The following is a 16,319-nucleotide window of genomic DNA, read 5'->3' as shown; positions in this document are numbered from 1 at the left end:
TACGGGTCTGACATTTGACCCTGTTTACTTCACCTGAACAGAGGGGGTCAGGAGTTGTAGAATGTGACACTGAGAGTTGAGGGAGTGCGACAGAGCTTCTTGAGGAGTGGTTAAATCTCAACATCATAGTTTCAAAGTCCTTTTAATGCAAAAGTACAGAAGTGATAGTGACACAATGAACTTGAATATTAAAGATAAAAGTGTTCATTATGAAGGAGAAAGCTGAATCAGTTCGGAGAGAGATTTCGAATGTCAACACTACCCCTCCCCTCTCTGCTCCCGTAACCCCGTCCACCAAAGATCATTGTACGAGTTCTATGAATAAGTAGTGGCTTCCCAGTTAATAAGGGCGACGTAGTAGGGGCCGCCACTCGACCAATCAGGATGGAGGATTGGAGATTAGCTATGATTGGTCCGTGATAACGGGAACGAGGGGAATAATAACATTGCTTTACACATAGGCATTGGAAAACACTAGGGGTGAGCCCGACTAAGGATTTGCTTAGTCGAATCTGATTCATCAGATTTTGCTCATATTCGACGAATAGTGGAATGTTTGTTGTTTTTCCTTATTGACCCAAAGTCTGCATGATGGTGACCGCATGACAATATTACACATAACCATTTACAATTAAGAGACTCGTAGCTTAAAGTAAAAGGGACAACAGAATATTATAAGCATAAAACTTGCAAAAACAACGAGGTGATGAAGGAGAGAAAACTCAAATAAGGCCGCCATCCATTAAACATGGAACAACGCTCCACTATAGAGAAAGCAATCAGGAGATATTTAAACAGTGTTCACACAGCGGAGAGCAGCGCTGTCCAACTTAAGGCTAAACATTTGTATAATGTTCAAAATCAAACCTGAACCAGCTAAAGGGTTTTTAAATCTCTTAACAGAACCTTTTAAAACAGTCTTTCATCGCGTCTTTGTCCGCTCGAGTCTTTTCAAATTGTACGTGAGGAAAACCATCGTGTGTACGGGCAGAAGTGCGCTCCTTGCTTTGTTGACTGTAAATCCTGTCTTTGAGAATATCCTCTCTGATGATGTGGAGGTGGATGGGATGCTGTGGATTGTTTTTGAGGCTTCAGACAGCTTTGGGTATCCCTCCTCGTTCTTTTGGCCCCGTACAGTTTTTGTGTGGTCCGGTAATCCTTGATCTCACAGCCCTCTTCATGAAGCTGCTCCTCATCTTCATCACTATCTTTTAGGATCAACTGAAGTTTTATTTCCTGACATTTTGAGCTGCCATGAACGTAGAAAGATTTAAAGGCCAGCTGAGGTACGTCTGCTGCACAGGTCCCCGTTAAATGATCCACCTTTAATTACCAGGGGAGATTTAATTACCACTTTAAGGAGATTTAACACTTCAAGAGCTGTTCTCAGAATTTCATTTAAATAAGTCTATATTTATATCAAAATAGGATATATGAGACACTGTTTTTAAGGGAAACAAGGAAATAATGTAAAATTAGACATTGAGCACCCCCATGGTTTGAATGGAATGATCCACGTTTCATATGCAAATATTCAACTATGAGATTGGCAGTCGACTAAGGCTTGTTAGAACGAATCGTCCAATATTCCACTATTTGGGGTCACCCCTAGAAAACACAGAGATTTCGCGATAGTCCCAAATGACTTCACGTACAGATGAGTACCGATTGGCATTATGACATTTTCTCCAAACCCAGCAGAAAAAAAGTAACATTTTTGACATCATTCCTACGAACAGCAGCTTTAAGTGAATTGTCTAAAGGCAAGAAAGCACTCAGGAAACAAAATCTAAATTGAGCTCAATTTTTACAAACACAGCATCAGAGAGTCTACAGGTAAACAAGTGAGGCTAACACCAGCAGAGCTAGAACCACCAGCCAGCTTAGACTCAACATTGAACTGGTATTTTGAACTTTCAGGTATAAAAATGGAAGTAAATTGGTTAACAGAATATTAATTTCAGTACCAACTAACAAGAGTTCTTCCCAACTTATTATACATATTAATTTCACTTTGTACTAATATAAAGGCCCTGTAGCTTCTGGTCTGAACTACAAGGTCACCTCAGAGTGGATCTTTTTGTTAGTCTATCTCAGTGGTAAAATAAAGATGAATTCAAAAACAGAAAAATATCCATCCAGTGGTTCATGGTTTCAGGATATGATAATAATAATAATAATACTTTGTTTATATAACGCTTTTCAATACAGGTAACAAAGTGCTTCACAGTGGGCAATAAAACAAAAAGAAGTGCAAAGCAAAAATGAAGGGATACAAATGAAATGCAATAAACAGACCCTTAAAATCAGAGCTAAAATTAAATAAACTCACACAATAAAAGCTTTCCTGTAAAAATGTGTCTTCAGTAATGACATAAAACAAGTGACTGACTGCAGGCCTGATCTCCTCTGGCAGGCTGTTCCAGAGTGAACGATATGATCTCTTCATTTTTATTGCTTCTTGTATTTTTGCTTCTCCTTTCGTCCGTCAGTATGTCGAGACATCTTAAGACATCAGGATGTGCTTGACAAACACGTCTCTAGCCTTCATACCCATTTACTTTCAACGCAATATCTCAGCAGTACCTGGAGGTAATATCTTCACTGTTTACACAAATCTCTGGGACTCCAGGATGAACTGGAAAGGTCAGGTGACTTCATGTCAGGTACAACTCCTCACGCTGTACAAAAGGGAAGCCAGATCTCCTCTGGGACAGGGTCTCTACAAACCACAGCCTAACCTAACCACACCTTTCTTAACTGTGATCTTTAGTGGAGTATTTTAGCTTGTCTTGTTGTTGTGTAGCTGTTCGTTTCTGCTGCTTTGGAGTCGTCTTCTTACAGCCTCATGCTCTGCACAGACAAACTGAGAGAGAGAGAGAGGTTCTCTGGTATAATACCTCCTCTAAATGATTGTAGTGGGACCTCAAATCAAAAGTTTGGCATGCTTATGTTGTTATTTACAGCACATCTCTCTTCCTCTGCACTAGAAAGAGCTCACTGATGGATGTAAAATGCTCCTTGACTGGTTGTCGGTGAAATACAACCTTGTGGCTGTAAATCAATGTAATCTTCGCTCCACACAGCCCCCACTCCTGTCCCCACAGTCTGCACTGAACTGAGAGAATAAGTGGTGAAATATGTTCCCCCATCTGCTCGGAGACGGTTTCTAAATTGAGCTCTTCTCACTGGATGCATTTTAAGTGTTTCAGAATACATCTAAAGGAAGCACATCTGGCTGTGGATGTTTTTAATGTTGATGTGTGTGATTTGTCGTCGTATGACTCGAATTCATTTATGTTTTGCTGCAAGTTTCTAAATGTGATGTGAGCTGCGGTTGTGCAGCTGCCAGAGAGAAACCCACACTCCTAAATCCAAGTTTAAAAACTGAATAATGGATCATTCCGCCTCTAATTTTATCTCAGAGGTGATTACATGAAAACATCTGGGAGGTGTATCGGGGGAAATCACTCTTTGGGTAAACCGCCTGAACCATGAAATGTTCACTGATCCTTGTCTTGTTGCTTTTCTGCAGGAAAATACCTTCTGTTACCCACGAACCCCCAGCACACACATACGACGGGGCAGACGTCATCTGAGATCTCAAACCTGGTCCGGATGCGTTCACGAAACCTGGGGAAGTCGGACCCCTCCCTCACCTCCAGCCTGGTGAGTACCTGTCGACTCCACCAGGATGCAGTCTACATCAGGGTTTAGAGAGTCTGTCCAAAACATGAGGATCAGACTTATTCTCCTCCAGGATATTTCTTAAAATGTGGTTGTTAACTATAGATGGCCCAATATAAAGACTATTGATTGATTATTCTCATGCATGTAAATGTACACACAGAAATATACATGCATATATTGTTCAGCAGACATCTCTGCATATAGTGTGGAGGGGCATCACTTTAAAATCACTAGGGGGCGCTATGGAGCAGGTACTTTTGCAAAACCAATGAAATCATAAATTTTTAGGTGGCTCTGAATTTGGGGCAAAGTTTGGTGACTTTTTGTGCACGTTCAGGCGTCCAAAACACGGAAAGAAGTGGCAGAAAAAAAGAGAAATAATCCTTAGGGTTCCAATAGGAGGCGGAGTTGGAGGTGTTGGAGGAATGGGAGCTGTTGAGGGAGGAATAGGAGGTGGTTCTGGAGGAGGGATTACCAAGATTTGGTAATTCCAATAGGAACCCTAAGTCAGGGCCTTGCTGCCACTGGGTGTCAGTGCTCTGGCCTTAATAAGGTCCCCTGATGGTTTTAAGATATTGGTGCAGGAGGCTTTTTTGTGCCTACTGATGCCATGAATATGCATGTCCGATATCATGCACGTAGCTTAAAAAACCTCTATGGGGAGGGTTATTTTACCCTTTTTTAAAACCCTTTGGGGCAGGGGTTCCCAAAGTGTGGGTCGGGACCCCCTGGAGGGTTTTGAGATGTCCTCCAGATTTTCTTTTTTTTTCAGTTATGTAGAAATAGTACATTTGACCCATTACAGTAAAAAATATTGACGAAATTAGTAGCTAAACTTGAAATAAAACCTTGAAAATAGAAAACATAATGAGTTTTCTGCCTTTCTTTTTGCCAGATGACTCCTAAGTTTAGGGTTAGTGAACACCTAATCATCAAAAGCATCAGTAGCAGTAGAAACTCAGACACATGCTCATATAGGTAGGGTCATTTTCTGCAGACCAGCTAAATGAAGCCACATTAAATCACTTTGAGGGACAGTGGGGGTTGCAAGTCTTTGGCATCCATATTTTGGGGGTTGCAGGCTGAAAAGTTTGGGAACCCATGCTTTAGGGGGCGCTATGGAGCAGATTTTAGATTTGGTGAGATTTCGTGCATTTTAAAGCAAGTTACACCCTGAGCAGATCTTCAGCCTATCACAGGGCTAACATGTGACCTCATCCCAACTTCTTGCACAAATGTTACGAGGAGGCTGTGAGGAAAAAGTCCAAAGAAAGTCAGGGTGAAAGAATCAAAGCAAAGCACACTGGCTGTTAGATTGAGTTGGATTGAAATGCTTCTTTTGTGTGTTTGAAAATAGCCGACACACTGCAACCTACTCAGGCTCCATCAGGGCCGTTATCAGCAGCAGCTTGCACATTAATGTTGAGTTAATCTCATCAGGAGGACAGCTGCAGTTTTCATTTTGACTCAGTTCACTTTTTACCCAGCACAGCAAGTATCCACGCCCGGTCTATGATTGAAACAAAAACCCAGCAGCTCTTCTCCTCCTTTTGTCCTCACCTGTTTTTACCTTCCGTGCAGACCTCTGGTTTAATGAATAACCTGTACGTTCTGTTAATGGCTCTCAGCGGTCACTGCAGCACCATCATAAAGCTCTGTGCTGCTTTTCTTTTGCTTTGAAAAAACAATTCATATACGTGTTTATCTCTATGGATACACACCACAGCCAAACCAAGCAACATTTCTGTTTCCATTCATCAAGGACTTTAAGTACATTCACACAAAAGGCTGTGTTTTTAAAGTCACAGAAACATTCAGGTGTAAATCTGAAGTCTTTGAAAAATACTCAGTTTAAAGCACACAACTCGATAAAGACGGAGCTGACCTTCATCCTGCTCCTCCTCCTCCTCCCTCCCTCCTGATGACACTGACAGATACTGAGATGTGGTGATCTCATTGTCTCAGCGTGGAGATACAATCAGACGCACAGTTTAATCCAATGCTGCTCAGCTATGACTCATTCCCCGTGTGTGCTCACTATCAGCTGGAGAAAAGGTTAATGTAATAAAAAGCAGGGCGGGTGTGTGTGTGTGTGTGTCTGTGTGTGTGTGTAAATATGTTTGTTTGTGTACGGCGTGAGAGTAACTCTGACATATTATTTTGGTAACTGACACTTGACCCATAAATAGGACGCAGTAACCTGAGCTGAAGGAGGATTTCTCAGGCCGCTTATGACACTGTGACCCTGTTTGCACCGGAAAACATTATATCACTAATGCAGCGTGTGACCCAGCTGATTGCTTTGAAAACACACACAAAGTTAGCTGTGAATACACATCCTTTATGACTTAAAGATAACAGGTTTTATCTCTTAATCTGACTGCTGGCTTCCTCAGGTCAGATCTTCTACTTCTACTTCTGTCCACTGGGGGGCGCTGTTGCTTTTTCAGTACCTCACAGTAACACATACTGTATGTATCCTTGAGCTTGTAAAAGCCACAAATTAATCCCTCTGGTTATTGTGCCCTGCAGACTGAATGAATTCAAGATTTCCTCTAACATAATTGTCCTCCGGTGGATTAACCCTCCAGTCGAGTGTTGATTCAATTTGAATTTTACAATTTGATGACTCTTAAATACCGTTGACTTCACCAGGATGGATAGTATTTGTGTTTTTAGAATAAAGCTGCTGAGATCCCCCGCAGGCATTTATTATCTCGCAAGGCATCACAAGGAGGTGAGGGTTAAGTATTTGCTCAAGGACGCTGGATGGAGCGATGGAAAGCCTTCGAGCACATGAAACTCCCCTGCCAAAGCAGAGGTATATGAACAAAGAGAGAATACACAATTTATTCTTTTTTTAAAATTTGTATTATTATTATTCTTTATTTATTTTATTTCATTTTATTTTTCAATTTTGGGGCTTTTATGCCTTTTTAGATAGGACAGCTGAAGAGAGACAGGAAACATGGGGAGTACATGGGGAGCTTAGACCGCCTCATTCATGTTTGTTTGACACAATCAAGATTCAAGATGTGTGTTTGTCATGCTCAGATGGATAAGTGTTGAAATGCATTGATTTTTCCTATCATTAAATACAAGTGTAAACTCTTGAAGGCTCAATGACAGGAATGTTTGTTTCCTTAACTCTCCTATTATCCTTGGGGTCAATTGGACCCCATTCAAGGTTTAACGTCTCTAAATGAATGACTGACATAATTTTTTTGGCTTCATATTTCATGACTTTTCCTAATTTAAAGCTGGGGTTGGTAGTATCGGTGAATGTGTGAGTATCTGGAGGTTATATTAACTTGCTTGCATCATATTTGAATCAGAATCAGAAATTCAGTCATTACAGTTGCTCTCTACACAATGAGTTATATGAATACAATAATAAGCTGTGTAGAAATTTAATACATTGGTTGAAGTCCCTGGAGATCGGGAAGAGGGCACTCTGGTGGTCTGTGTGGAGTCTGGCTATGGCAGCGTTGAGAACGTTGGACGCCGTAGTCGGGTTGGCAGAGGGGGGATGTAAACAGCTACCAGTATGACATGTGAGATCTCCCTGGGCAGATAATATGGTTGGAGGCCCACAGAGCTCTCAGTGCTATCCCGGTCTGCCCGGACAGTCTGGAAGCCGTGGATGGAGATGATGTGGTCAGGAATATCCTGTAAAGCACACCATGCTATTGCTACATTCCTGGAACTCTGTCTGACTCCTGGCTAGTCCTGTTTGCACATCCATCTTATTAGCCAGAGATCTCACGTTGCCCATGATGAGAGAGGAAATCCACGGCTTCTATCTCCTCTCCATGAACCTCCGTCTTCAAACTTCCTCATACCTTGCATAGAAATCTTTTATAGAGGTGCATTTGAGGTAACTCCAATCTCAGAAGTATCTTCCCCATCAGGTGGGACTCTTAAAGTCACAACCACCTGGAAATCGGTCTTTTTTTTTTTTACACTCAGTAAATGGGACCACAGAGATAGATGCTAGAAAATTGGGCTTGTTGCTAAGAAATGGCTTTGGGGTGCAGAGCACACCCGCGGTGCATCGTGTGCCACCTTCAAAAAAAGAGGTTTCATTCTTCATCCGCTGCAATGTGAGGAAGTCAGTGAGAGGCTGCTGATCGATGGGTCGTGGTCGTCCTTGGAAATACTTCTTCTTCCCTTTCTTTTGCAGTATGAAGTCGACTGTAACTCAGGGCAACTGTAATTTTTTTGAAGCATCACTGTGTAAAGAGTTCCTTTTTATTGCAGCTATGCTCGGTTTAAAGCAGACACTCATGGTTATGTAAAGTTCTCTTACTCGTGTGTGAAAGTTTTCCCTTGCTGTTCAATCCAGCACACACACTTCTATCTCTTTACACAGTCTGTGGTTCGGTCTCTGAGCTGGACAGAGGCGCACTAGAGGAGGAACGGAGGCGTAACGGCGTCTCTGTAAATTTGATTGTCTGCAAGATGGAACAGCGTCAAGCTCCGGCTGTTTATTTGCACGCCTCTTTTGCTCCATGCACGAGGACTGCATCATGATGGTGGTGTAAAAGTTAAAAGGTGGGGTTAGTGGAGCTTTGTCCTGGTGTGCAAAACCAGCCTCTCCTCCTCTGAATAAACTAACATTCTTGATTCACCCCTCATGAATGGATTTTCCCCTTAATGACCAATTAAGACTGTTGAGGCTGAAAGATGAGTTTGGACAGCTCCCACCATGATGCTGATGCTTTAATGCTTTAAAATCTGCCCACACTCTCCCTGGTAGTGATTTGATTTTATACAGTATGCGCTCTTAATATCATCTGGGACCATCTTTGTGTTTCCATTGTACGCAGCTGACTTGTTGTCTCATCCTGATTCTTATTCTTTACGCTGTTTGCACGCCCCTGGTGACTCTGTGGTTGTTTCCACGAGAAAATGAGATGCGTGGTGATCTGCCGCTCTGATACGCTCCTGTGTGTGGACACAAGCTGAATGAGCGATGTGCTGCTATCATCTTTTGCGGTATCTTTTTGGGGGGGGGGGGGTTCGTCCACAGCTGCTGCTGCGCTCTCCTGCCTGCAGAACAAACTCCGAGAGGACGGCGAATTGGTTGACCTTGGAGAGAGGAGTGAAAGAAAACACCTCAGCTATACCCGGCTCTGAATGGAGGGAGCACTTGTTGTTAGTTTTCCACCTCAAATATCTGCAGAGACTCTTGTGCTAAATAAATAGGAGCTTCTGTGTTGCAGAGGAATGCCTGCGAGCTCTACTGGCGGAGTTGCATTTGTCATAATGATGGTTATATGAGTGGAAAGCACATTAGACCCTGGCCTTAGTGACAGTGAATGAATGGAGGGCTGCCAGGACGCGTACTCACATTGTGGAGCTGCAGCTTATTTGCAGAGCAATTCTAACACGGTCACATTTGGCAGATACGTGCATGTCCAGAGAGATTTTTATTGGCTGTATGGTTCGGTTTCTGCTCCACAGTGAGCATAAATGAGCAGATTTAGAAATGTAGAAGTTTAGATTGAGATTTTCTGTCTTTGTTTGAAAGGAAAGAAAGTAAAGTGTGGACCAAGGATCTGTCGTTTCATGAAGGAGAAGAATTTAAGACCATAGATTGTTATTCTAAACTTCTTCTTTTTGCCTCAGGAGAATAAAGAGATTGACAGAGATAGCTGTAGTGTGTAGTCCAGATAGAAAGTAAACATCTCTATTGTGTGTTTTTCGAAGCTCCTCTGCTGAAGAATTTAATATAGAGTCAATAGCAAAGTGACTCTCCTTCCTCCCTTGTGTCCTTTTTCCCTACTCCCTCGTTGCATCTTTAAAACTCCTGCTGTTTGTCCCCTCTTCGCCTCACAGGACTCCTCTTATTGCTTTTTTTTTTTACCCCCCCATTTTTTCCTCCTTCATGCTTTCCCATCATGCCCCTGGGTGTGCATGGCTCTTTGACAAGCGTGGCACATCCTTCTTGACTGTGATGCTCTTTGGCAGAAAATCAATACTTCACCTCTGGTGTGATATGGAGATAAGACTGTCATAATCCTGATGTTGTGCCTTTGTGGACCCTCATAATTGTAGTCCCTGATGTCCTTTGCTGATACCATTGTTGTTGTTGGAGCAGCAGCAGAGGAGACGGCTCTAGATTATGTGTAAAAACATGAGGAATTTGCTGTTTTTAAAAACTATACACTTTTTTTAAACCAATATAGATTTTTTCTGTAAACACTAAAACAACCTGTGTTGTGTTTTTTTATGTCCAGCCCACCTCTGATTTAAGAAGTGCTTTTATCCAGCCTGGCAGCCTTTTTAAAAGAGAGTAAAAAATAACTTTCAGATGCTCTTTATTGATCGTTTGTCTGAGGTAGCTGTCTTTGTTTCAGGTCCTTATGTGGCTGCCTGATTTGACCCTCAGGGTTTGCTGTGAGGTTTAAATTCGACTTATAATTTGTCTTATTTTATTTAGAAGAAAGAAAGAAAGGTACTTTATTAATCCCCAGGGGGGAAATTACATTTTTTCACTCATGCTATTTTTGGACATGCTACACATACAGTTTTTTATACATACAATGCACACACACACAGTGAACATGCTTAGGGAGAGATGTCAGAGTGAGTATGCTGCCATCAACCAGTGCTCCCTGAGCAGTTGGGGGTTTGGTGCCTTGCTCAAGGACACCTTGGCAGTGCCCAGGCAAGTGAACCAGCACCTCTCCAGCCACCAGTCCACTTGCCAAACTTCGTCCATACTGGGACTCACACCGGCGACCCTTCGGTTCCCAAGCCAAGTCCCTATGGACTGAGCTACTGCTGCCCCCCTTGCTTTATTTGCAAATCTCTCTGGTGTTTGCAATATGAAAGGGGGCGATTAACTGCATCATCCCTATGCTTTGTTTTTGGGTTTACATTTTGGAATGATGCAAGGATAAATTTAAAATCTTGTGATTCACTTTTAGCTTTCCCAAAAATGGTTTGCAGAGCAGTTTTTGAAAGCTTGAAGTGTTCATGATTTACCTTTTTTGTTTAGTTTTGTTTCTTTACACTTGGGAAGCTGCTAGCTTTATTTGAGAAAATGTAGGCTAGACTTAAATAAGCATTATGCTTCTGCTTAGGCCTTTTCAGTCATCACTAGATGCAGCACTGGTGCTTTATTGAAAGTGTCTGTACTGTAAAATATTTCATGTATGCTGACTAAATGAAACACCACCACTACTACTTTAAAATCACATGTTTTCTATGTGAATGTAATCAAATCAGCACAAACACAATAAATCAAACTACAAACTAAAGGAGGATAAATAAGTCAGCAGGTGCATGATTCTGATATCATGCACAAATGGACTGAATGGTACCTCTATTGCCCCCACTCAGGCAGCAAACTAGCCGGTGAATCTGCAGGGTCGGTGTCACAAAGTGAGTCGGCTCATCATCTCTTTCAATCTGTGCTGCAGAACCCCAAGAAACCTTCACACACAGCTTTTTAGATGCCGTGGTGTCAGGATTGTCAGCTCAGTCAGAGATTGTCCAACTATCACTGCAAACAACATTGCATCAGTTTACTGAGAGTTTGATGCAAGAGGTCAAGTTACAAGTGGGTTGCATGATATACTGTTGCACATAAAGGTTGGACATTCTGAATCCAAATGAGCCATTAACAGGGTTTGGACTCCAAATGAATAGAGGAATACATAGTTGTAGTGGCTTGTGTAACAGAATATTCAATAAACTTGTGCTAAATATTGATATTTCAATCAAACAATACAGCACTATTTCATGACTCCTCACAGTGGCACTTGTGCAATGAATGAAGGTAACATGAATGGAAGTTAATTGGCTGAAGAAGTTGGCAGCTGCTTAGTAGAGAAACAAGAAGAAGCTGACAGTGGGATAGTGTCGTACAGTGGTGGAGGTAAAAAAAAGTGAAAAGATGCATGAACCCCTAAGACAAGAGGAAAGGTGGAGGATGCTCACACCTGCAATGTGCAGACTCCACATGCTGCAGAGTCCTCAGTAATTACAGCACATGGGAAACTCCTTCTCCTTCCTACTTGATGCATGAGACTTCCACCTGTCGTGGCTCATCTGGCAGAAGTTTTACTGAAGGAATGGAAGCTGATTGAAAAAGACAAATACGACTATAGCTGTTAGAGGTGCAGTCATACCTGTAAGGGGTCGCTGTGGCTCAGTGGTAGAGTTGATCATCTCTCATTTTGAAGGATGGGGGTTCGATCCAAGGTCCTGCTGTCCGCATACCACAGAGTCCTTGGGCAAGGACAAAACTTCAGCCTCTGCTCTCCTCAAAAATCCTCTTCTATTGTAGGGAAACTTAAACCTGCATGAACCACGTCATGCATCGCTGGGTGGCAGTTGTGCTAGAACGAAGAAGGAGGCTGTGACAGTTTCTGTGGCAAATTTCAGCATCTGCAAAAGCTGCAAGTCTGTGTTACAGAGATGGGAAAATTGAGTTTCACAGTCTCTCTAAACACTGAGGCGCGGATCTTATCAGCTCAGATCAGTCCTCAATCTGTACCAGACCAGGCATCAGTTTCTGGACTGAGAAAAGTAGCATTGGTGCATTCCATAATAAACCACCTGCTTCTTATTTAGTATGAAAAGATGTGTTTTTTTATATCACAGCAGCATTGAGGAAAGCCTCACAGTATGTAAGGTCCTTTCCATTTCACCTGCCCGGGTGTGTTCTGCAGAATCACCCTGTAAATATATCAACCTTACACATCCCAAAACTACAAACCATGCCGCGTGTTATTGTAAACATACGGGTGTCATTTAAATGAAACTGTCACTCTAGATAAAGTCACTGCAGTCGAGACATTCAACCCCTGTCATCAGCTCAGTTTGAGATCCAATTTTCTGAGCTCTAGGATTCATACGAGACGGCATTATGCACAGTGTGACTTTGTTTCTGTAAAACTGGGGGAAATAAATTGAGAATAAAGCCTGTTGGATTTACAGAGAGGACTACAGCTGGTATGATTTTCAGCGTTCGAATGCATACATTTACATGTCTATTCCAATTTATTCAAACAGAGTGAGAATTGAGATTGATGCATTGCATGTGTCGGCTCGTCTGGGTTCTATTTTTGTGTTTGTGTTCAAGGTTAAAGGCCTGCCTCGTCCATTTGGAGGCTTGCTGGACGGGGTTTTATCGTGGCTTTATAGTCTTCCCTCCTCTGGCTTTGGACAGATGGATTCCTTGCACTGCTTTGTATGGAGGGAATTGACTCTTTGTTTGCTTACCGCTCTCTTCACAGGCCGTGTCCCTCCTCTGAGCCTTACATCTGCAGGTCGCCTCTCTGTCAGATAAGCTCGGGCAGAGGCACAGGCTGTGGGTCACTCAATCAGCCCTCTCTGCATGCTTTCAGCGCCTTGCTCTCCCTTTTTTCTCCAAAGGCGGAGGAAACAACCTCGGCTGCCCACCTGCTTGGAGGGAATGAGTCACAGACAACCCCTGGACTTTTCCCAGAGGCTTTTTTTTCTGTGGCTGTGCTTCAAGGCCGGAGGCACAAACTGTGAGCCCTCAGAACTGCCCCCAAACCAAACTCAAAGCATCCTTTTTATTTATTCCAAAAGCTGTGTACAGATTTTTTTGTTTGTTTGTTTGTTTGTATGAGTAATATTTTCTGCCATCGACTGGAAAGTATTAATAACTCTAACATTATCACTTGTGCTGTTTTCCTCGAGCTCAGAGGAACCTTTTCCGAATGCTTTTTCAAGCCACCACAGATTTAAATCTGCCTTGGATTCAACTCCTACACATGTTTACTTCTGCAGCTGCTACAGATGTAATGTTTATATATAAAAAACCATGATCTTTACATTAGGGCTGTACGATAAATCGATTGGTTTCAGGCGATTCAAAAAAAAGAAAAGAAAATCTAGATTTTCTCCTCAAGCTAGACATCTAGCTGAAAGTTATACTGCTTTTATTTCTATGGTAGTGTCTGCCATTTTGTTACATGCACATTTCTAGGCTTGTATTTTCAGAGGCCTTCAAATTATATTGTGTTTGAATTCAATGTTAGCAAAACTACATAATGCACTTTTAAAGAAAAGGTTACAGTCTGCAGTTTTTTTTAGGTACAGTGTGTGGACATAGGACTATTTAGCAATGTCTTAACAGTCAGATTTTTGACTGAAACGCTTCCTTGCCCACCCCTCCCATGAAACAGCACTGGCCTTTAATGAAAATAAGCTCCTGTGATGCAAGTATGATACTACATTTGTCAAGTTTTTACTATCAAAAAAGGAATATCAATACAATGAATATGGTTTCCCATTCCTACCAAGTCTGTTCTGTCACTATGTACTGCACACTGTACCTTTAAGGGGAACTTCAGTTTGCCTTGAAAGTTATATTGATAAGATTAAATCAAAACTTGTTGTTAGTAGGGGTGAGCCCGACTAAGGATTTGCTTAGTCGAATCTGATTCATCAGATTTTGCCCATAGTTTTTCCTTATTGACCCAAAGTCTGCATGATGGTGACCGCATGACATTATTACGCATAACCCTTTACAATTAAGAGACTTATAGCTTAAAGTCAAAGGGACAACAGAATATTATAAGCATAAAACTTCGATTTTTTAAGTCTATATTGCAAAAACAACGAGGCGATGAAGGAGAGAAAACTCAAATAAGGCCACCATCCGTTAAACATGGAACGCTCCACTATAGAATAAGGAATCAGGAGATATTTAAACAGTGTTCACACAGCAGAGAGCAGCACTGTGGAGGGTAGTTTGTCCAACTTCAGGCTAAACATGTTTATAATGTTCAAAATCAAACCTGAGCCAGCTAGAGGGTTCTTAAATCTCTTAACAGAACCTTTTAAAACAGTCTTTCATCGCGTCTTTGTCCGCTTGAGTCTTTTCAAATTGAACATGAGGAAAACCATCGTGTGTACGGGCAGAAGTGCGCTCCTTGCTTTGTTGACTGTAAATCCTGTCTTTGAGAATATCCTCTCTGATGATGTGGAGGTGGATGGGATGCTGTGGATTGTTTTTGAGGCTTCGGACAGCTTTGGGTATCCCTCCTGGTTCTTTTGGCCCCGTACAGTTTTTGTGTGGTCCGGTAATCCTTGATCTCACAGCCCTCTTCATGAAGCTGCTCCTCATCTTCATCACTATCTTTTAGGTTCAACTGAAGTTTTATTTCCTGACATTTTGAGCTGCCATGAACGTAGAAAGATTTAAAGACCAGCTGAGGTACGTCTGCTCCACAGCCCCCACTAAATGGGAGAGTCCACCTTTAATTACCAGGGGAGATTTAATTACCACTTTAAGGAGATTTAACACTTCAAGAGCTGTTCTCAGAATTACATTAAATAAGTCTATATTCATATAAAAATAGGATATATGAGACACTATTTTTAAGGGAAACAGGAAAATAATGTAAAATTAGACATTGAGCACCCCCATGGTTTGAATGGAATGATCCACGTTTCATTCGACTATGAGATTGGCAGTCGACTAAGGCTCGTTAGAACGAATAGTTGAATATTCGACTATTTGGGGTCACCCCTTGTTGTTAGTCATTTGTAGATTTCTTTTTTCAGGAAGTAAACACAAAATCCATTAAAATCGTAAATTAAGTTTTTTCTAAAATAATTGGGGATTTTATTCCTTGGCCATATCGCCCAGCCCTACTTTACATGATCATTTGAATATCAGAGACATGGATGGATCATTTTCTTGGGAGTTTATTTATCAGGACATAGAACGAATGCACAAACAACACTCTTCCTTTTTTCAGACGGAGCACAGAGCTGTCTTTTGGCATGTTTACTCTTCCCAGATGAAAACCTAACAAACCTTGAGCTCTGTCTTCAATCTATTTCCTTACCTGGGTCCACCATTAACAACAAGACAAAACCAATTTGTCTGTCTTCCTCACCTCTTTTCCTGGTACTATTGGATTGTGAGTACGTGACAGCTGGCTTTTTCTCCCTCGTAAACAAACATTGTGATTCCTCTTTTGCCAGTTTGTCAGCCTCTGTTTCCAAACGGGAAGCAGGGACTTCCTGCTGTGAATACAGCTAACCGACCCCTCCCCTCAGTCCTTCAGCTTGTCATCTTCATTGTCGGTCCACTGTGGACTCTTCTTAATTGTTCTTTTAAGAAGGCGCAGACGGGGCAATGACTCGAGACAAGTCACTTGAGCAGAGGAGGTTTCTTTAATTCCCTCAGGTAATCTGGTCGGCATTGTTCAAGCTGAAAAACTTGACGAGTGTAATCCCCGTCCTCGGAGGTTTTAACTGGGTTTACTCAAAGAAACATGCTGATTACCAGAGCGCAGACCTGGGCTTTCTTCTCCTGACTCTCTTATCAACACAGCAGCACAAATGACTGTCAGCCCAGCTTCTGCAACGCTCAATCAGCTCTCTGCGGTGCAGGTTTCAAAACAAGGAAAAAGTTGATGTAGTGGTCACCTGTCTGCACGAGCCCATGCTTCTTCTTCTTCTTCTTCTTCTCCTCCTCCACCAGCAGGAGCGGGGCGTAGCTGTCATTCATGGCCGTACTCTTAAGAGAAATCATTTGAGCTCGGCTGGAGATGAGGAGAATGGAAGGGGCCCACTTAATATTCACAGAGCACTACCACAGTGAATGGAAATGAGAAGGAGAGGGTGAAAAA

The 16,319-nt window shown here is 42.1% G+C and overlaps 1 protein-coding gene across 3 annotated transcripts in view; it reads left to right on the top strand.

Moving 5' to 3' along the window:
• The window catches only part of mast4 (microtubule associated serine/threonine kinase family member 4), a 165,151-nt gene that overhangs the window by 46,439 nt on the left and 102,393 nt on the right, over positions 1–16,319 (top strand). For all 3 annotated transcript variants that reach the window (XM_034710235.1, XM_034710238.1, XM_034710237.1), the window contains exon 3: positions 3,536–3,669. In XM_034710235.1, coding sequence (XP_034566126.1) covers positions 3,536–3,669 — 134 coding nt within the window. The remainder of the gene's footprint in view (positions 1–3,535; positions 3,670–16,319) is intronic.

This window comes from Notolabrus celidotus, chromosome 19 (genome assembly GCF_009762535.1).
Source record: "Notolabrus celidotus isolate fNotCel1 chromosome 19, fNotCel1.pri, whole genome shotgun sequence".
Lineage (NCBI taxonomy): Eukaryota > Metazoa > Chordata > Actinopteri > Labriformes > Labridae > Notolabrus > Notolabrus celidotus.
Note: the sequence above shows the minus strand (reverse complement) of the source record. Positions and strands in the feature narration are given on the sequence as shown.